Source organism: Falco naumanni, chromosome 6 (genome assembly GCF_017639655.2).
Source record: "Falco naumanni isolate bFalNau1 chromosome 6, bFalNau1.pat, whole genome shotgun sequence".
Taxonomy (NCBI): domain Eukaryota; kingdom Metazoa; phylum Chordata; class Aves; order Falconiformes; family Falconidae; genus Falco; species Falco naumanni.
In genome coordinates this window covers 78,180,711-78,202,220 of record NC_054059.1, presented here as the reverse complement: position 1 = coordinate 78,202,220, position 21,510 = coordinate 78,180,711, and the positions used below count along the sequence as shown (strand labels likewise).

Below are 21,510 nucleotides of genomic sequence, written 5' to 3'. Positions count from 1 at the left end.
TTCAGAAGCTTTGGATGGGAAGGAGGGGGGTCTACACAGAAAAAGTTGTTCCTCAGTCTTTGTGATAGGTCTCGGTCCTACCCCATTCACCCAAGAGTCCATAGAAGCCTGTCAGATGCCTGGTTGCAAGGTTCAGTCAGTTCATCGTGGTTTATGGAATAAACGTAGCACTCTAGTTATCATTAATAATATTTATTTTGGAAAAATATTTTAAAAATGAATTTCTTCATTAACAAAACGGTAAAAAAAACTCAAATAACATTTGCACAATATTCCATAAATACATTTATATACAAAAAAATATAGTCACATAGACCCGAAGTGCCTTTGTACATATTTACCAAAAAATTTAAATTATAAAAAAATGAACATCACAAAATACTCAAGCTTTACAATTATCATGAAAATATTTTTACAGATTCAAAAAAATAACACACTTTTTCTCACCTAGTAAAAACACATTTTAGTATCAAAAAAGACAATAAAGGCAGTGTTTGTGTCTCTAATTCAAGAAAAGACTGGCTCATAAGAATCCAAAATATACACTTCAGGCAGTGCATGCTTCTTATGTAGTAATTAAGTCCATTCATTTAAATATATATAGAAAAGCAACTGACCATAGTGCAATGATAAAATTCATAAAAGGCAGTGCAACAGTAATCCTTGAACACAGACCCTTGCCTGGTGTCCATCTTGTTTCTTTATTTTGCAGTCACTTTGCTAACTTCAGTAGAGAACCAGCTCAAGCCTGAATTTAGTTTCTCAGCAGCAGTCAGTGAAGGAATCTATCTCCCATTCCTCTTTCAGCAGCATTCATCGGGGCACGTCTCCTCTGAAATTGTTCTGAACAACCACCTTGCCGTATCACCTCTGGTTTACACCTGGTGAGAGAAAACACGAGCAGAGATCAGGAAAGGTTAATGGAAAGTAACAGGAGGGTTGTAGGGCTGCAGCAGACTGGGACTCTTGTCTACACCGGGCAAGAACAGATTCTGCATGAAGCTCGCCAAGCGGTAGGTCAGCAGACCACAACCACACTACCACTGTACCCTTGTCTGCAAAAGCTGTCAGACTCGTAACATCCACAGCAGTAAGTCACTGAGCTTGTCTTTACAACATCCAAAGCATAACAAACTCGAGCTGGCTGGATGTCAACAGGTACAAATCACTGCGGCAACATGGAAAAAAGTTTAGCTGCCCTGACATGTGTTAGATGAGGGTTGTGCACGGAGACTTCTCCCTGATGTTCCAACCGCCAGGCAGTATACTAACCTCAGTTGCTATGATGCACTCATCTTTCTCTTCTGATATGACATACACCGACTGGTACTTTGTGTCCTTTGAGGTGGAATATACTGAATCTGGTCGTTTTCTTTCAGAAGTATCACTATTGAAGACAAAAAGAGACAACACAAGTCAGATGGATGTTGCTTAACACTACCTAGAAGACACAAACACACCCTTCCGAGTCAAGCTGGCCCCCCCATACTCAGATGTGAGAAATACCTCTTTAGTTGTACTGCACTTTTCTCCTCTGCCTCCGAATCATACGTTTCACACTTGGCTTCACATTTGCTGTGCTCCTCTTTAACAGAGTCCTCGTTCTTGAGTTCATGCACCAAATTGTAATCCACTGATGGGTATCTTACTTTGTAGCCATTTTTATCAGAGTTATCACTGTGAAAGTCTACTTTCTTATTTGTGTTCTTAATCTGAGTGGCACCAATGACACTTATGGAAATGTCCTTTTCACGCTGGCAGTTCGCTAGGTTGTTCATGGTCTCAGTCTCGCTCCTGCAGGCATCAGGCTGGTGGTGCCTCTTCTGCACTCTGAGCCTGACGCAGACGACAACAGCAGCGCACCCCAGCAGCAGCATGAGGACGAGAATAATCCCGGCGCAGACGGCGATCCAGGGGAACTGGGTGTTCTGGCCTTCTGTGTACTTCTCAGTGAAGTCAACGATGACCGGTCCCTGAGGCGGCTCGGGGAGCAAAAACTGGCAGTTGAGCCCGCCGTACCCCCGGGCGCACTCACAGACATAGCGGTTGTTTCTTTCGTGGCAGGTGGCCCCGTTGTGGCAGGGGTTGTGTTCACACCTGCTCACCGGGGTGCTGCAGTTCTTCCCGTTGTATCCTGGGGGGCACGTGCAAGAATAGTCATTGATGCCATCCTGGCAGGTCCCTCCATTGACGCAGGGAAAGGAGGCGCAGTCGTCCACGTTATCATCACAGTGTCTCCCAGTAAAGCCAGCCTGGCACTGGCATATGTAGGAGTTCCCCAGATCAACGCACTGGGCTCCTGCAAGACATCAAGGGTGACGAGCACTGAGTGGTGCGCAGCCAGACCCGACAGCCTCCCACCTGCTGCTCTCAGGGTGACTGTCACAACCAGAGGCTAAGGAAAGCTTTCCTTTTTGAGAGGTTAGCTCAATCTTTGCCCAGTCTGATCCACCAGAAAAAAGTATGAGGTTGGCTTTTTTAAGGAAAACATTTGTTAATCAGATCTATTTTTCATTCTCCATCCTATTCAGTTTTTAACATTTCACTCAACATGGACAACAAAGCTAGTCCAGATCAGGTTAACACCACAGTCTCACATTACAGAGTCTGAGTGGCAATGAATGAGGAGGACTGCAGTAAAGAAAGTCTTTGCTAGTTTAATCAAAACAGGAAGATTACCGTTACCAGATTACAAGTAATAATATTTAGCACTTGTATGGCATTTTGCATCCACAGAGCTCAAGACAGTCTTTGCAAAACATTTGCAAGTATAATCTTCCACATTTTCATGCATGAAGCTTCAGGCCAAGTTACCTGGCTACAGTCACCACTTGAGAAAATGCTATCTGCAGCAGTAGCCCAAATCCCACCATTACTTTTTAAGTGCAGTTCCTCCACCAAGTCAACTATTGACATGACGTGGATCATGATTGACCTAGTGAGCCTTGTTATGAACTCCAGACCAGAAGCCAAAGTAACTGAATGGTCTCCTTTTAGAAGGTCACTGTAGCATGTTTGGCCTTACCATTAGCACAAGGGCTGGAACTGCAGTAATCAATTTTCTTTTCACAGTTGAACCCAGAATAACCCAGTGGGCAGCGGCAGCTGTATCCCCCATCAGGGTTGTCAGTACATCTCCCACCATTGAAGCATGGTCCGTCAGCACAAGTCATCGCGCTCAGCTCACAGTTTTTACCATAGAAGCCCGGGGGACAGGTACAAGAATAGCTGTTCTCGAGATCCTGGGAGGAAGACATGAGAAATGGTCAAAAAAAAACAACCTGAAATTGCTTTGAAATCCAAAAAGGGATTTTGAAAATCAGTAAAACTGACATTAACTCCTCCCTTGGGGTTTCAGCCGGCATGAGCAACTCAAACTTACAGTGCAGCTTCCACCATTCTTGCAAGGGTTGGCGTCACATTCATTGATCTCAATCTCACAGTTGGAGCCTGTGTATCCAGGTCGGCAAGAACAAGTGTAGCTCCCCTGACCAGTGTTGGTGCACGTGGCACCATTCTTGCAGGGCTTGTGATGGGTGCAGTAGTTCAGGTCTGTAAAAGATTATTTATGTTTTTTTTAAAGAGGGCAGTCAAGATATTTGCTCCTTTGCAAGGCTAGCACGGGGTGGGTGAGCTGGAAATAGTCACTTGATTTCTGCATTTTAAAACAGATGGTCAGGCAAGGACTGAGAACTCACCCTGGTTGCAGAAAAGGCCACCCCAGCCTTCCTGGCAGTTGCACTGCCATGGCTGCTGACAGGTACCATGGAGGCAGCCTGGGTATCGGATACACTCATCACAATATCGCCCCTGCCAACCCACTCTGCATCTGGGAAAAAAAAAAATAAACATCAACAAAGTCTTGTCAGATTTAGACTTTTCACAGTTGGAAACCCTATCACAAACTCTACAAACACACTGATGCCAGGGATCAAGTTTCCTAAAAGCCCTCAGTGATCCTTCATGTAAGAAAGTCACTGAGTCCAACCGTAGCATCAGCTTTCATCGGTTCCAGCTATTTCTTCCACTTGCTTAGACAGAGCCATGGTTCCAGGTAGTTAATCTGTTTACTCTAGTAACAAACAGCTAAACCTTGCACACAGCACTGTAAACTCATCAGGTTAATATTAGTGGCACTGATGTTTGACTTGTAGATTAATACTTCGATCTGACATCACCTGGATTTCTCAAATTACCATCTAACATGTAGCAAGGCATTTAAACAGACCTTCCAAATAACCAGTGGCTTCCTTAACACCAGAGCATCAACGTTAAAGACAAAGAAGGGAGCAGGAGAGGAGTGGAAAACTTACTTGCATTCCCCAGGTTTGTCACAAAAGCCGTGTTGCTCATCGCATCCAGGCAAACAAATTGCTGTAAACAAACCAAGCAGGGAAAGACATCAGCACCAGGGCTGAATGCCTCCCTTTTACACATCCCATCCCGAGAGCACCTTGCGGGTGGGGAGCAAGCCCCTTTTACTAGGTTGGGGCAGTTAAGCACAGCTGAGTTAATCTCTGGAGTCTGCAGGAATATTGATCTCGCCCCGTAACTGGGCACTTTACTTATCGCCGGGGATGAGCATTCTTCTTAATACAGTTGCACACAGACAAAAGAAGACTCACAATTGCTCCCTTCCCCACAGCCCCTCACCCCCCTTCCCTTCCCAGTGAGGGTCAGAAGTCCTTTTTTCCAATTCTATGCACACAGCTCCACCTCTTAATATCCCCCGAAAGTGTGTGTGCAGATAAGAGTGGACAGCTGGTGTGCAGGGTGCCAGTGCAAGACAGCTGCTCTATTGTCTATTCTCTCCCAGCAGCTGCCCCACTGCAACAATACCCCGGCCCCGGAGCCAATGGGGCCGGCGGCCGGCGGCCGGCAGCCTATCCCTGCCCACAGCTAATCTATGGCACGCGCGTGATTTCGCTGCAAAAAAACTTTTTTTTTTTTTTTCTTATTCAAATAAATAAGTCTAAAGTTCTTCCTCCCTCCTTCCCCCCTCCTCCGCCCCGCTGCAAAAAGGGGCGGGTGGGTGGGTGCAGCCCTGGTGAAAGAGGTAAGCGGGCCAGCAGGAGGGAGGATGAGGGAAGGGAAAAAAAAGGGACTTCTGCTCATTACTTCGCCTGGTTATGGAACTCATTAAGCAGGCACTGCAAAGTTTTAATTCAACAAAGCCAGCCGGAGACAATGGCATGCGAAGGGAAGCGGGATGGGGGGGTGGGGGGGGAGAAAAAGAAAGAAAGAATCAGCGCTGATAATCAGATCGCCTCCAAGTTGGAAAGAATGGAGCTGGGGGCAAGGCAACGGGAAGCAATCTGCAACTGGCAGCTCCGTTCGCTAACGGCAAAACAGTCTTTTTGCATGCATACATAAACACATCTCCCCTGCCCAGTAGGTCTGTGTCACTGTTACAAGCTCTTTCTTTCTGAGAGGGAAAGCAGAGCGAAGGGCATACGTAACAAGTCAAAAAAGACGAACAGTCTTCTTCTTTGCTATGGGAAGAGCAGTGATGTACAGGCATCCAAAAGTGCTGACAGCCCCGAAAGAGCTCATTATCAAAATGCTTCCTTTTCCCCCACCCCTTGACACAACTGGGTTGGGCACTTTTGATCATGGGAAAGGTTGTAGTTCCTATTTAAAGCACTATCAAAGGAAATGCGAGCTCCTCTCCCTGCTGTTTATTGTGCAACATTGTACCATGCACTGCTAAAAGCATCCTAGCAGTCACTAACAGTGTGAATAATCAATCTGGGTTCATTTGCTAGCAGCTCAGCTGAGACCACCACAGTGTAGGTGGGCTTTTAAGAAAAACAAAAACACTAGAAGGGAACCAAGAGGCTGGTTTACAGCCTGTAACTGTTTTCTCCCTGCCTGCCTGGCCCTTTGATGAGTGGAGAGGAGCACGCACCCAGTACGTCATCTGCCAGCATACTTCAGAGCCGTGTATACACACAGAGAATGCCATCACATGCTGTGGCAGGAGCGCTGTGTGCATGTTTGGGTGCGCACTGCTACCCATCTACAAAGGGCAGTAATCTTGTACAAAGCTGCAGGTATCTCACATCCCTGACTATCCTCTGTGATATGCATACTGTCCCAGCTTTTCCTGCTGTATCAACACATCACATTCCTTGACAACTTCAAGCTCAGACATACTTTAAAACTCATGTCCCTCACTACTTTATTAGCAGTGATGATCATGACAATGGCACAGAAGAGAGATGGGGAAGAAGCTGAATGTTCTTGTGGCTCCAGGTACAACAATCTCTGTTACTGGCCATTTATGAGTACCCCAAATGAGAAAGGTACAGTCTAGGGGCCAGAGAATGTATCTTGTGCCTCCCAATACTTTTCTCAATACAAAGTGGCAAGACATCAGACCCTAACAAGCCTACCAACAAGCCTGCCGCATGGGTGTTGCCAAAGCCTAGCTCCCTCTCCTGAAGTCATGTATCCTGCAGATGATGATAGCAATGTACCATGGTTGAAGGGATGGCTAGGTTTAAAAAGTAGTCTTGATACATTTTAATAACATCTCAAGCAACTGCTGGACATTTTGCTATCAGATTTCATACCTACAGCAAACGAGCAAGAGTGTAATGTTGGCACTGACATTTTATTCGTTTGAGAAAGGGCTGTCTGCGTTAACTTTCTGTGGCAATGCTGAGGACCTCCCGTCCCCCGCACCAGTAAAGCCCGTGCACAGCACCAGACCTCCACCCACTGTAGCTTGGCTCCCCCTGTCCCGTGGGGCCTGATGGCAGAGAAATGCCCATCCCCAAGAGCTCAGAGAATGCTGCTGCAACCGGTGCCCGGGGAGACAAGAAGGTGGACACTCACGCTCAGTGCAGTACTGGCCTTTCCAGCCCGGGTTGCAGACTTTTTCGCCACGCTCTCCACAAGTGAAGTGACCAAAGGCATCATCCCGGGGGCGGCAGAAGACAGAACAGCCTTCTCCGTAGTAGTGCTCGTCGCACACGAAGCGATAGGAGTACTTGAGGTCAGTGCGGCCGCTGCTGTGCAGGTCCTGGGACCACTCTTCACCTACCGCCAAGTGCCTCTGGGTGGCCAGGCGGCTGATGAGGCGCTCGGGGTTTTCTGTGTGAAAGTGGAGAGGAGAGGCGTGATTAGGGAGCCCGAAGCAGGCAGGGGGGAGGAAGATGCTCCACTGGGGGTCTCTGGTGGGAGGGGAACCACAGAGGCAGGATGACAGGGCTGCACGCCAGCAGGCTGGCCTCTCTTCCCATGACCTCCCAACGAGGAGCAGGGATGGGATGGGGGGAGCATGCTGCACACGGCAGAGAGAGGGGCCAAGTGGGGCCGCAGGGCTGGGATTATTCTGGAGAAGAGTCTGTTTCCGGGCAGTTACCTGTGGTGAGGTCATCAGGAGAGTCCGTATGCAGAGCTTCAATGATGAGCGAGAAGGTGCCCTGGGGAAAGAAGGAGCAGAGACAACCCACCGGGAGAGCGTGAGAGCAGGCAGGCCAGGGGTCAGCGCCCCCAACCCCCGAAGTTATCAGTCCCCATCCCCCCCCCCCCCGACACCCCCGGGGGGCTCGGTGGCCCCTCGGAAAGGCGCTCGCCCAGCTGGGGTGGCCCGGGGTGGGATGTGGGCCGCCCCCTCCCGCGCCGCCCCCCCACTTACGGGCCAGGTGAAGCCGAAGGGGAAGCGGATGGGGTTGCTGAAGGCGGGGTCGGCGCCGCCCGCGCCGTCGGGGACGCTGAAGGAGTTGGCGCCGAGGACTGGGGTGATGGCGCTGCCGTAGGTGCAGGGCGGCTCGGGGGAGACGCTGGCCTGGTAGTGCTTGAGGCAGACGCGGAAGAAGGTCTTGCAGTCGCACTGCTGCAGCCCGCCGCCGGGCCCCCCCCCGCGGCAGCAGTTGCGGTTGCTGAGCAGCCCCTTCTTATTGACAAACTCCTGCAGCTTCAGCTCGAAGACCCCGGAGCAGCCGACCTGCGGGGCGGGGACAGCGGCCGTCAGCCCGCCGAGCAGCCCGCTCCCCCGGCCCCGGCCCGGCCCCGCCGGGCATCAGCGGCCCGGACACCCCCTGCCCCGACGCCCCTCCCCGCTTCTCCCGGCTGCAACAGGCAGCAAGTCCCCGGCAGCCCCGTGGGACCCCCCGGTGCAGGGAACCGCAGGTATTTCTGCCCCCCGCCCCGCGGGCACTTACCTGGCAGCGGCTCAGCAGCACCGAGAAGAGGGCGAGCGTCAGCAGGAACCGACCTCCCATTTTGGAGGGGCAGCTCTGGTGCCCTCGCGTTCCTACCCCTTGGCTTCTCGTCACAGGGGAAAAGGGAAAGTGTCTCTCGGGGTTAAGGGAAAAATACAGCGGCCAAAGCCGCTCGCCCCAGCAGAGCTGGAAGAGTTAGTGTCACGGTCTCCTTCTTTCAGGAGTGTCTCTGACTTTTTTTTCCCTCTGTCGATACCTCTACGTATGTAGCCTGTCGGCCACTGACAGCTCTTTCGGATGGTAAAAGAAAAAGGAAGGGGAAAAAAATGTTAAGATTAATCTGCTAAACTCTTTTTCTTTCCCAATCCACGATGCTCCTCCTTTTCTTCAGGAAGAAAATAAAAAAATAAAAAAAATAAAAGCAACTTTATTCCCAACAGAGGCAGAGAAGAGGCTTCCCAAGGAAGATTAAAAAAAAAAAAAAAAATCGGCGATCTGGAAATCCCTGCAGTGGCAGCGGCGGTAATTCCCGGCGGTGCGGTGCGGTGCGATGCGGGAGCGGCCCTGCTCGGCTGCGCTCCCCTGCGCACGTGGGGGCGGGCGGGTGTCAAACGGCAGCGGCGGCGGGCAGGTCACGTCGGAGCCTTGATCCCCTTTTTTTCTGTTTTTTTTTTCTTTTTGTTTTTTTTTGTTGTTGTTGTTGAGAAGAAGCGAAGCTCTCTTTCCTTGTTGTGGGCTTACTTTTGTTTTTAGAGGAATCCCAGCCAACAAAAATAAGCTCGTGTCTCAATAGCGGCGCACTGAGCGTGTCCGGGTGTGCTCCTACGGGGGAGGGGGTGCCTGCTCTCTGCTCTGCTCTGCTCTGCCGTATTCTGCTCTGCTCTGCTCTGCCGTGTTCTGCTCTGCTCTGCTCTGCTCTGCGCCGCAGCTCGGCGGCTCTCTCCCAGGGTGAAGCGCTAAGGATCTGCCTCTCCTTGGGCGCCTGCCTCCCTTATATTCCGCCGGCCGCCTGCATGCCTAATGAGATGCAAATGAGCAGCCCCCCAATCTGGCTAGAGCTGTCACAAAGGAGCCACTTTTCCAAACCCTCCTCTCAATGGATCGCCAAATGGTCAGTGAGCTGTAAAATGTGCAACCCTCCTCCCCCTCCCCTCCGCGCTCACAAAACGTGCTCATTTACATTCCTGCAAATTTGGTAACCGCAAGAATCCCCCTTCTGCTCCGGGGAGAGGGTGACACCCCCTCTGCACCGGAGAGAGCCAGCGCAACACGCTCCGCCGAGAAAACAACCCCGGGGACGGCGGGCTGTAATTACCTCTTGAAACGTGCAAAGCAACCGCCGTGCCCCCAAAAAGTAACTCGGTGGTCGTGACCACTTCCGAGGGGCATCTTCGGCTTTAAAGGGACGAGGGAGGTGGGAGCCAGCGAGCCACAACAAGGGCAATCTGATCCCTTGAAATTCACACCGCACTTCCCCTGGCATGAGCGGGATAACTGGGGAAGGGGGAATGAATTGGAGCGAACCGAGCCGGGTCTCGCTCATCCCGTGGCTCCGCTCCCAGCGCGCATCCCGCCGGCGGAGGGAAGGGGGGGTCCCCGGGGCTCCCGGCGGCGGGGGAGGGCGCGGGCGGGTTCCCGGAGGAGACCCGCAGAGGGGATCCGTCTGCGGGGCTCCGCGGGTACCGTCCCCACCACCACCGCTGCCGGAGAGAGCCACCCGCTCCGCCCGGGTCCCGCACCCCTCTATGATTATTATCATCATCACCAGCAACCTCTCCCTCTCTCCCTCTCTCTCTCGCTTTTTTCCTCCTTCAGCTTAGTAAAAAGTGAGTTTGGTGTGTGTCGTTCGCGTGGCTGTCATTAAGGCCGTTTGTTATTGTGTAAGGGCTGAATCAGTTAGCTCTTTGTGCTCTCAGCTGTATGGTAATGTAGACAGCACCTGCTCCCAGCACAATGCGAGGGAGAGAAAGAGCTCCCCTCGGCGCACGCTACTGCCTCTACAACAATGTCCGCACATTTTTTAAAGAAATCCCTTCCAGCACTTCCCCCCTCCGTAAGAAAGAAAAAAAAAAAAAAAAAAAAAAAAAAAAAAAAAAAAAAACCAACCCCCCAAAAAACCAACCCACAACCAAAAAAACCCCAACCCAACTTCACACCAACCGTCACCTTATTATTTTTTTACATACCCATCAGACACTAGAACTTTTGTTTTGATCTTAAAAACATGGAAAGGAGTTTACTGGTGCGGCGAAAGAGAGATAGAGATGATTACCATTTGAGCAGTTTCTTAATGATGGATGGAAGCGGGGGATAAAAGTTGGAGGGCAACTCCGGCATGTCACTCGAAGCGGGGTTTTCCACTTTGTTCGGGCCCTCAGTTTAAACACCTTCGGTAGGCGCAGGCGGATTCATTAGGATGCAAGGTGTAACTGTCTCTGTAAATGTCATTTTAATTGTAACAGATCATTTCAGCACAGATTAAGCTTGTATGCGAAAGGAGAGGATTTGGCTACAATAACCTCACTGTAGGTATGCCGTGCTAAAAGCCTTATTATGGCGACTTTATTGGGTTGAAACGTGCATTTGCATGGCAAAATGTGACTTTCATTGAAGCAGATGTCTTGATCAGAAATTATCTTACAATGCGCTAGAAAAAAAAATCTTAAAGACTTCTTAAAGTAAAAGCATTGGGTAATACTAATTAAAAGAAAATCACTAATGAGTTCATTCAGCCCAGCTCTTCTTGACTGTTGCAGGACTATAGCTGCCCATGTTCTTTTACTGGAGGTTTGTGACACCTACCCCAAACCCAGGCAGGTACCCCTCGGTGCTTAAAACAAGCATCCAGACTTTTGCAGCGCTTCGCCACTCAACGCGCGTCTTTTACAACTAATTTCGGTCGAAAGAGCCATCTACATCCAGATACTCTTCTTCTCCCCTCTCCCCGCCCCTCAACGCTTAAGCAAAAGCTTAAATGTACAGGAATGTTTAGTTGTTTTTTGTTTTTTTGTACCCCGGAGCTGTATCTGGGCAGAGCGGGGAGCAGCGATGCCGCAGGCACCGTGCGAGGGCGCAGGGAAGGCGGCCCGGGCGGGCGCGGAGCGGGCGGCGGGTCCCCGGAGGACGGGCCGCCCCCGCGGTGCCCAGCCTCTGGGGGGTTAGGCGGGGGGGGGGGGGGGGGGGGGGGGGGGCACCCTGCAGCAACGCTGGATTTAACTGTACATTACTTTTGCCACCTAGCGTCAACATCTTTTCAAGTAGACACTTGCCGCTGCCTCGCAAACTTTGCTGCGGCGTTATCCTCGGGAAAGGGAGAGGTGGGGGTGTAGGGGGGTGGGGAAAATCACTTCGTACCGGGTTTACTAAGCAAGTAGGGTAATATATGTCTTGAAATTTGGGGTTAGCCCGTCGGTGGAGGCGAGAAGTGATATATCACCGCGGATCTTTTAATCTACGAAAGACAGAAAGTTGGTCCATTAGCATCCCCTTGCTTAAAAAACTGGAAGTAAAAAGTTACACGCGCGAGGGCTTTAACCTAGCGATAGGGTAAAAAAAAAAAAAAAAAAAAAAGACCCGAAGAAACTTGCCCCCAAATCCTTAACAACCCCCCTTCGGTACCGGGTATTTGTTAAATTGACGTGGCACAGATTTCTCGATTACCGCTGCTGAGCGTAACTGAAAGGCGCCGTGAGAGCCGGCAGGATCCTGCCCACGGCGCTCATTCTTCTCCGGCTTAATTTATGCCACGCGATTCTGTATTGGGGAAATCAAGCAGAAAGCTCCTTTTTCTGCTTTTTTCCCCCCTCTCCCTCTCTCTTTCAGATGCTGGGCTAACGGGGAGACTGTTTAACTTAAGTGTTTCTATAGGAGGCTGTTGTAGTTTAACTCCTGCCCACCAGTAGCTGAGGCGAACAAAGGAGGGACTCGAGGTCTAACTATTCATCCATTCTCTGCACTTTAATTTTCATTGATTTCGAAGACAAGGGGAGCCCTTAGGGATTCTCGCTGAAGGGGGATGACACGCCTTTAGACGCGATCAGCCCCCCAGCCAGCCATCTGCTCCCAACCAAATGGCGCTTTTTCGCTCCCAACCGCGTGTCTCCGCACCGCGCTCGCCCGCCGCCCCCCGCGCCGCCCCCGCGGTGTTAACCGCGCCCGTGCCCCGCCACCGAGCCCCGCGCCCGATCCCGCCCGGTCCCGCCCGACGCCCTGCCCGGCCGCGCCCGCCCCGCCGGGGTGAGCCGACGGCGGGACCCCCCGGGGGCGGGCGCGGGGCGCGGTGACCCCGCACGGCCGGGACGCGGCGGGCCAGGGCTGGCGGGGTGTTGTGCTCTCCCTCCCTGCCCCTAACTGAGACCCTGCCCCCAGCGCCGGCCCCTCTCCTGCCCCGGCGAGGATTTACGGTCCCGCCGCGGAGGAGCGCGGCCGGGAGCTCCCCATCAGCCGCGGCTTTTATTTCCAAGCGAGGCACATTATGGGAAAAGTCCCTTCGCGGGGGGTGGCGGGGGGTGGCGGGGGGGTGGTGTGTTAATTAGGGCGACGCGCTGCCATCGCTGGCGCGCAACCCTCATTTTTCCCGGGACGGAGGGCTCCGGGCATATGGCGAACCGTGCTCGGCGGAGGGACGTGTACGTGTGGAGCTATGTGTAGCAGAGTGTGCATAATATTTTAATTAGGTCTATAGTCCCTACGGAGGTATGTGTGCGCGGCTGCCCCTCCGCCGCAGGCCGCGCCGCACGCCCCCTTCACCTGTCCCCCGGGCCGGGCCGGGCCGGGCCGGGCCGGGCGGGAGGGGAGCGGAGCGGAGCGAAGGGGAGGCCGGGCGGGCCGCCCCCGGGCCGGGGCTCTGCCAGGGGTCCCCCGCCGGCCCCGGGCTCGGCGGCGGGGCAGGGGTGCTGGCGCTGCTCGGGACCCCGCCGCCGGGCGCCCGGCCCCGAGGCGGGTGGGCGGGGGCCGCGGCGGTGCCGGAGGGGCGCTCCGCCGCCCTTGCCGTGTGCGGGGAGGGGGATTAAGAAGTTTAGCGTGTAGGTTAGCCCAAAGTTGCAAAGGCATGTGCTGATTAGAATAAGAAAGGGCAGTCGCGTGGCTCAGCTGGCACACAGCGAGGCCAGATGATAGATAAGCAGCTCTGGGCCTTCCCTCCCCCCCCAGCCCCCTTTTTCAAATCGCAAATCATCTGCTCCGGCCCTATCCTAGCCCCTCATTTTCATGACAATGGTTGTGTGTTTACCTGTGATCCTGGGACGGGGCATTCCTTTGTCTCCCGAGGAGATTACCGCAGCCAGCTGCTCTCCAACCCTTCCCTGGGCAAATCCCGAAGTGGCCCCTATATGTATTTTACTGATTGCACACGAGGAGAAAGCGACACCCCCCACCCCCCCGGTCCCCTGGCCTACTTGTTTGTTTGGGTTTGCTCCCCGGCTTGCTTCCGACGGGATTTTGCGTGTGGGAAACTACGAGGGATAAAAAATCGGTCAATCGTGTGCATGAGCTGTCGTTGCTCCCGAAGTGGGAAGGGAGAAGGGCTGCCTCCCCCTGCCAGGGCGCGCCGCCCGCCCCGGGGGGCAGAGCCTGGGGACGAGGGGACATCAGGGGCTCGGGGGAAGGAGGCTTCCCTCTGCCTTGCTCCCCCCCGGCCTCTCGGGCTCCCCCCTGGCCCGGGACAGCACCTTCCCTTGAAACCTCTCGTGAGTGCCCCGGGCCGGGTGGGTCCCGCTGCCCCCCCCCGGTTCTCTGCTGTGGGACACGGCGGGTTAAACGCTGTCACCACCCGCACCCCTCCGGGGATCAGCTCAGCCTCGCATTTGGAGAAGTGGCCTCTTCGACTCCGAGGACTCACACAGTCTTCGCCCGGCTAGAAACCACGCATCGCGTTTGTACTAATAACCTTCTGAGGTCCCTTCCAACCCGAACTATCCCACGATCCCGAGATTTGCCCTGTGCCCCAGCACTTCTATTTGGCCCGTCAGGCAAGCGCAGCGTAACCCTGTGCAGGGCTGAGGCCTGGCTCGTCTTGGCGGGGATGTCACAGAGCAGGGAGGGTGAGCGATTGGGCTCAGATCATATATGTGGGATAAAAAACATGATGGCACTTCTCAGAAAAATGTTTTGCATTCTGGCTGTGAGATTTCACTGGATGGCTGGAAAGATTCCCTTCCACTACCAAGCAACATTTGCTGCATTCATCAGTTCTTGTAGGGAAACTCCCTCTTCTCTTTCCCCTGGTTTTATTAATCATCATCTTACACTGGAACTCTGAAATAGTAGCTGCAAACTACCATTCCAGACAGTAGCTGCACAGGCCACTCTCTCCCTGTGACAGCCAGCACAGTGTGCCGCTGTACTGTACTGCATTTCATGCATGAAGGGTTTTTCTGTTCCCCTGTGGCCTGCAGCCCCCTTTGCACGGTGTGCACATCTTGCGCATTGTGCGCTGGCTGCAGTGCAAAACCTGCTGCTAATAAACTTTAGAGGGGGGACAGTTTGATTGTATGTTTCCGAGGCTTTCCAAGCCACGTCCAATTTGTGTCATTTTTATTTCTTTCTGCATCTCTCCATGTGCAGGGAAGCGAGGGGGAGGGGAGGGAGGAGGGGGCAGAAAGTCCTCTGCAGAAGGTGATTATGAGAAAGAGGATGGGGTATGGTATGGATGGGGCGGGCCCGAGCTTTTGGAAATGCTCTCCCCTTTTCTGAGAGCATCTGCCCGGAGACGAACAGATGTGGGCACCTGCGGTGACAGGCCACATATGCTCCATCCTATTCACAGGCATTCAGACACGGCTACAATGGTGAGGCTTTGTGCACGCAGAGTCACCAAATATATTAATCTGTGCTCCCCAGAGCACCGCTCTGTTTAATTTTTCACTGGCAATAACATCAGATCTAACCCATCAGCTCCCCCACATCCCTCTCCCCCCCCCCCCCCCCCCCCCCGAAAAGATGTGAAGTTATTCGGGTCCCCACCTGTTGCTGCCGAGCTGGGAGCAGGTTGCACACCCAGTACGCCTGCGGGCCCTTACCCCCGCAGCCCGGCCGCTACCCCGGGCTGTGTGATGGGGTCACCCCGGGGGAACAGGGGTGTCCCCCCCAGCAACTGCCGAGCAAGGCGAAGCACACCCGCCCCCCGCGCCACGGGCCAGTGCCGCCGCCCGCCGGGCTGCCCGGCTGCTTTGTTCACACAGGGCCGGCGCGGCTCCGCAGGCCGCGCAGCCCAGGCCCGACATAAATCTCCCATGTACGACTCGGGGGTTTTCAAGCAATTTCGGTGCGCGACGCTTTCATCTCCCCACGCCCCCCCCCCGTCCCGGCTGGGTTTGTCCGGGGGTACAATGGCCCCTCCGGCCCCATTGTGGTCGTACAAAGCCGAGGGACACCAGGCCGCGGGCGGGGACAGCCGCCGTTCAAACCAGCCCGGCCCCCCCCTCGCCCCCCGCCGCTGTCATGCGAAGGGCCCCGCTGCAGCCGGCTGTCCCCGGCAGGGTGGGCAGGGACGGCGCGACCAGCGAGGGGACGGATAGCGACAGGGAGGGCGACAGCCCCGTCCCCTCAGGCCCGTCCCCGCCGCCGGGCGCATGCGCGGCCCCGCCCCCGCGGGAAGCGGAAGCGCAGGCTCGGGTCAGTGCCGGGTGCCGTGAGCAGGGCGGGTGGCAGCGTAACGGGCGCTGCGCGGGGCGGCGGGGAGGGGGCGGCTTGTCGGGTGTGAGAGCGGCTGGAGTCCCGGTGCTCGCTAGCAGCACGGCCCGGGTGCTGCACGGCCTCCCGCGGGGTCAGGCTGGGCCCTCTCAGGGCTGGGCGCAGCGGCCCTCACACCTGACCCAGTTCGGGGCTCGGCTCCCCCTCAGCGGCGGGCGGGTACCCCCGGTACCCCCGGCCCTTCGCCTGCCTGCAGGCCCCCGCTGCCGTGCCTCAGGGGCAGGCTCCGGCCCTGGAGGCAGCGGGGGGCTGCGGGCCTGGCTGTGCGCTGCTGCCGCTTGGACGCGGAGGACGTTGCTCCTTGTGCTGTGGGCCTCAAACTAGAGGCTTCTTGTGAGGGCTGGAGCGGTTACTGTGAACATTTCCACCGACAACCCTTTGCCATGCTCTGTGTTACTATGGGCTTAATAAACTTGGTGGTGTGGTAGTTTTTTGCTGACAAAATTAAGTTCAGTGGTGTCATCAGCTGTTGTAGGGGTCATTTCTCTGAATTTTTGTGTCTATAAAACCAGAGGGGGGAAATTACTTTGATTATTTCAGTTTGTGGATATTTTACCCCCCCCTGCATATTCATGCACTTGGTAGTAGTGCAGTTGAGATCCTGTAGTAACCTGAAATTTCCGTTTCACCCAAGTAAGATTAGAAATAAGTGTCTGTCCCGAAACTGTTCATCTGTTGCACAGAATGTGTTTTCCTCTTGGGAAACTTAGCATAACAACATAAAACATTTCAGTCCTGATTCTGCCAACTTCATTGAGAAGCCTCTGATGAAAGTACTTTTCAAGACAGTAGATTTTACTTGTTCTCTTCTCTGCTGTGATGGATTAGAGGGTAATTTTCTTAACATGAGTGCTACTGTTTAGTAGCGAATTGAGATGGTTGACAATATATACTCTTCAATTTTTATTATGCTTTTGGTCAATGTGTTGGATAGTAATATTGAAATGCTAAGGTACTTGTTTATGTGTTTTGTTTAGGTGCAAACTTGCCATTGATTAAGCTAAACTAGTACTTGTAATGGAAATTTTTCTGATAATCTCTGTATCATAACTTGCTTAAATTGTTAGGCAAGAAGAGTGCTTCAGATACAAGTATGAGGAGGTGGCAAAAGGTTTCTTTCCATTTATTACAGTACAATATAGCTAACAAGTGGTTTACCACACTTCTTGCTCTAGGTGTGTATCCACTATGGACAGAATCTGTACTGAATCATAACTCAAACTTGCTTGGATGCAATGCGTTTTTGCAGAAGACCTGCCATAGTCTACTGTGTCTGTGTGGTGACCTCGCATCATTTAGTCTGACTGCATGTGTTAGTGATTGAAAGATGAAGACCCTCACACCTACTGCTAGATTTCCATGGAAAGTAATAAAAAAGGATAACCTAACAATGCCCAAACTGTTTAGAATCAGAGGTACAGCTTTCCTGGAAAAGCAAGTGTCTGGAGTCTGAAGGGCAGCGAGGTAACACTGGAAGCAGCGCTGTAGAGAGAGCGGTGCCCTACCTTATATCCACGTGCAGCAATGAAGCAGATCTAGTGATCGATGAAACTGATCTAGTTTGTAGGGGGCTTGAACTAGATGACCTTTAAAGGTCCCTCCTGACCCCAGCTATTCTATGATTAAAGAGGATGGTATTCAAAACCTGTATCTGGAGGGTATTTAGGTATTTAAAATCTGAGGACTCAGGAATACCTTTAAAAGCTGTCAATTCACAATACTTCTGTGAATTCTTCCTTTTTTTCTTTTTGTATGCTATAAGCACAGATATTGTAATGTAACACTCCTGAGACAGTCTATAATCAAAATGTCAGAAATGGGTGATGTGAAAACCAGGAAAAGTTCTATCTGCTTAATTCAAACAGTGAAATCCTTCACTGTTTAACTGAGAGTGGATTTTACTTTCAAGTAAAATCAAAAAACAAATCAAAACATTTTCTGAGAATAAAGAGGAAAACAAAGCTTGGTGGAGCTTATTACTTCCATTTTTCACTGGAACAGCCTTTAAAATAAAATGGTGCTGTGGGAGAGGAAATTGATGCTGTAGTAGAGGAAAGACACATCTATCACAGAGGCTGTGCCAGACTTTGTTGTGAGGAGGTGTCTAGAAATAAAAATGGAGGTCATCAATGGTTTTAATTTTACCTCACAACTCTCATTCTACGGAACGTGTAAATTGGTTCATTTGGCATGCTATTAAATTCTGCCACAGAATTCAGAGACTCTTTTCTTCAGTCTTTTGGTATTTCCTAAACTGAAAATAGGCTTATTTGATTTTTCATTGTTATTATGTCTAGTTAATACTTGCATGTGTGGTTTTTTAAAATAGATTGGTTCAAAATTGCTGTGCATGTTAGAAATCCCATTTAATAGATTAACTTCACTATTAATGATAGATTTGTAGATTCACAAAGTATAGGTAAACCTTTAATTCTTTAAACAGGTCTTAAAAATTATGTCTTCAAATGACAAGATGGTAAAATGGACTGAATTTCTGATTCAAAGCAGAACCAATACTACAAAAACAGTTTTAAAAAAAGGCAGTTGAGGTATTGCAGCTGGTGGCTTATCAATGGACTACTGTCTGTGAACTCAGATGTTAACTGAGCCATTTGCACAATCAAGGTACAAGATGATTTCCAAAGTTACTCAGTTTTTTTTTCCACTGACTTCAATTAAAGATGTTCATATACTTTTAGTGTGAAAATCAAGCCATTAATTCCCATGTTGTACACTTGGCATCCAAGATGTTGTAAAGCTTTTAATTACATCTATAATTGGTTTTCTAGCAGTGTGTACTTATCTATATTTTATGCTATTAATCTGAAATTTTTGAAGTCGTATTTATGAAAACCTTTTGATACTTCGAGTTTTCACTGATATAAGAAGCAGAAGTTGAAGGCAAAGTGAATGGGCACTTATGTCCAGTTTGTTGATGGGAACAAAACTGGTTCAAGCTGTTTAAAGGCCAGGACAGCACAACAAGTGATCAGCAAAAGGAGAAAAATAACAGTTGAGTTTTCAAGCTGCCTTTTTTTTTTTTTTTTGATTGTAGAATTTCATTACATTGCTCAGTATTGCATTTCAGAATGTTGTTTTTCTTTTTCTTCTTCCAGACTGCTGTGAGTTTCGGAGATCAGCCATGGGCATTAAAGGTTTGCAGGGATTTGTGGCAAGAGTTTGCCCTGATGCATGCAGAATGGTAGATCTGAGAGAAATGGCAGAAAAACATCGCATCGATCATCCTGATTTCCCACCTGTTATTGTAGTAGATGCCATGAGCTGTGTTAGATACTGGTACACACCAGACTCCTGGGTGTGTGGTGGCCAGTGGAGGGAGTACCTTGCCATTTTAGAGGATTTTATTAAAGCTTTTATGGCAGCTGGTATCAAGTTAGTGTTTTACTTTGATGGAGTGGTAGAAAAGAAAAAGAGGGATGAATGGATCAAACGGAGGTTGCAGAATAACAAGGAAATAGCCAGAATATTTCAGTTTATCAAGACTCACAGGAAACAACCGGGAAGAGAAATGTTCACTGTTCCTTCAGCTTTGCCTACTTTTACACGTTTTGCCCTGAAGTCACTTGGTGAAGAAACAGTATGCACATTGCAGGAGGCAGACTTTGAGGTGGCTGCGTATGGTTTGCAACATAACTGCATAGGAATCCTTGGGCAAGATAGTGACTACCTCATCTATAATACCTGCCCCTACTTTTCCATTGAGAAGCTGCGTTTGGACAGACTTGTCACTGTTATGTACTCTCGAGAAGATCTTTGCCGTGCATTGGGTCTTAGTTTGACACACCTCCCTCTCTTTGCTTGTTTGCTTGGTAATGACATTGTTCCAGAAAGCTTGTTGGAAGGCTTTTGGCAGAAATGTTTAGTCAACAGTCCCCGCAAGAATAACAGCTACAACAGAAGAACAAACATACTTCTAGCTGTGGCAAATTACATCTCACATGTTCCATGCTCCTACAGCAGCCTGAAACACTTGGAAGAGGTGTTGCCTTTGGGATCAGACAAGACAATACTTTACAGAGGAGTGGAGTCCTATCTTTTGCCTGGGCAGCAGTCTCCCTGGATTCCTCCAAACATAACAAACTGCCAAACATTCTCCCTTCAACAACAGACTGAACTGTGTCAAGATAAAGAAATCTTTCAGGTACCTTGCCTTTTAAAGCTTAATGGTCACTTTATTGCCATGTTTACTTAGTGGAAGTTGATGATGAGTACGCTGAACCTATTGATTTAAATTTGCTTAAGCAAAATCTTTTGTCTGTTAAGTACAGCCATGGTTAGGACTATTACATGCATCCTGATGAGGGCAGATTCAGCACATTTAATTAAAAGTGATGTCTCTTTTTTTTTTAAGTGTCAAGCAGGTCAAATAATGGGGAACAGTTCCTATACGGACTTGTAGCTGGGAGCAGAAATGTACTTCCTACGTATTGCATGATGTAATGATGTAAAAAATTGCTTTTTGCTTTGAGAATCCACAGGACAGCTACGGCTGGTTAGTGGTCTGCTTGGCTGTGCCTGGCACATGCAGTCAAGGTGCCAAAGGGAGCTGTACTAAGAATGCAGAAGTTGAAGTTACTGTTATGGAGGAGATGAGGAAACTTCCTATAAATCTATATTTCATGATTTTTTGGATCAGGTTAATTATCCTTCAGATTCATTGTCCCTGAAGGAACCAAAAGCACTTTGAGTGGCTTGTTAATGCTTAAAGGGCAGGGCTGCACTAGCAAGTGTCACTTACAGCTTCCCACGTGAGCAGAGATGTGCTGGTGTTGGGGTGAGAAATGGTACGGCAGGCTGGGTCACTGAGAGATTGCTATATAAGCTAGGATAGCCTACCTGGCTGAAAGAAACTGAGGTACTTTGCATCAGAGTTTATGCAATAGTAGTAAGTCTAGAGTAGAATTCTGTAAATTCATAGCAGTTAAGATGACATTGAGATTTAATTAAAAAAATCCATATGAGGCAGTGTATTTTAGATGCTATATTAGCCATCTCTTACTCCCCATTTTGTTAGTTTCGAGTAGACTTCAAAGAGCCTTTTCTTCTGTCTCTCTTACTTATCTTGAGCATTTTCTTTAAAACTATTCTTTTGTTTCCTCATATTACTCTAAAGTAATCCTATAATTTACGTTTTCCTTCTCTAAAAAGACTCTAGAACATTTAAAGCTACATTATACCCTATATACAATGCTCATTTCAGCTAAACTGCAGATATATTTGGGGTTTTCTATTAACCACACACAGATACAATACACATCACTTTTGACTGTAGTAGTTAAGTAGAAGACATTCTTTAAAAAAAAAACAATAACTAATAAAGTGTTGAAAAATACTGTTTATGCTTGAAGTGCAAGGAAAAATTAGCCAGAACGTAATTATATAGGTTGGATTATGGCCAGGACAATAGTGGTAATGTCCTTACTCCTTAAGAGAATGTACCATGTGGTCCTTATGACAAGTGGTCATTATTTCTTGGCTTGATCTTTCATTTGAAGGGTTGCAGTTCTCCAGCATCATGCTGAGCTTCTGCTGTAATTAAATAATAATAATGTTTAGAAACTCTGTTGAGAATGCTGCACTGCATAAATCCTATGTCAAGCTAGTCCCTGGGCCCAGGCATTGCAGT

General features: G+C 50.2%; 2 protein-coding genes across 2 annotated transcripts in view; one reads left to right on the top strand and one right to left on the bottom strand.

Moving 5' to 3' along the window:
* Nucleotides 1-202: 202 nt before the first annotated feature.
* Nucleotides 203-9,276, bottom strand: DLL1 (delta like canonical Notch ligand 1). The gene is made up of 11 exons (XM_040599223.1): nucleotides 8,172-9,276; nucleotides 7,646-7,954; nucleotides 7,370-7,430; nucleotides 6,841-7,098; nucleotides 4,314-4,374; nucleotides 3,699-3,829; nucleotides 3,383-3,552; nucleotides 3,026-3,242; nucleotides 1,507-2,299; nucleotides 1,273-1,387; nucleotides 203-881 (listed from the first exon to the last, which is right to left on the bottom strand). The coding sequence occupies exons 1-11, from the start codon at nucleotides 8,229-8,231 to the stop codon at nucleotides 876-878; spliced, it is 2,181 nt and encodes a 726-aa protein (XP_040455157.1). The 5' UTR covers nucleotides 8,232-9,276; the 3' UTR covers nucleotides 203-875.
* Nucleotides 9,277-15,742: 6,466 nt separating this feature from the next.
* Nucleotides 15,743-21,510, top strand: part of FAM120B (family with sequence similarity 120B) — a 56,943-nt gene continuing 51,175 nt past the window's right edge. The window contains exons 1-2 of the mRNA XM_040599007.1: nucleotides 15,743-15,785; nucleotides 18,980-20,025. Coding sequence (XP_040454941.1) covers nucleotides 15,743-15,785; nucleotides 18,980-20,025 — 1,089 coding nt within the window. The remainder of the gene's footprint in view (nucleotides 15,786-18,979; nucleotides 20,026-21,510) is intronic.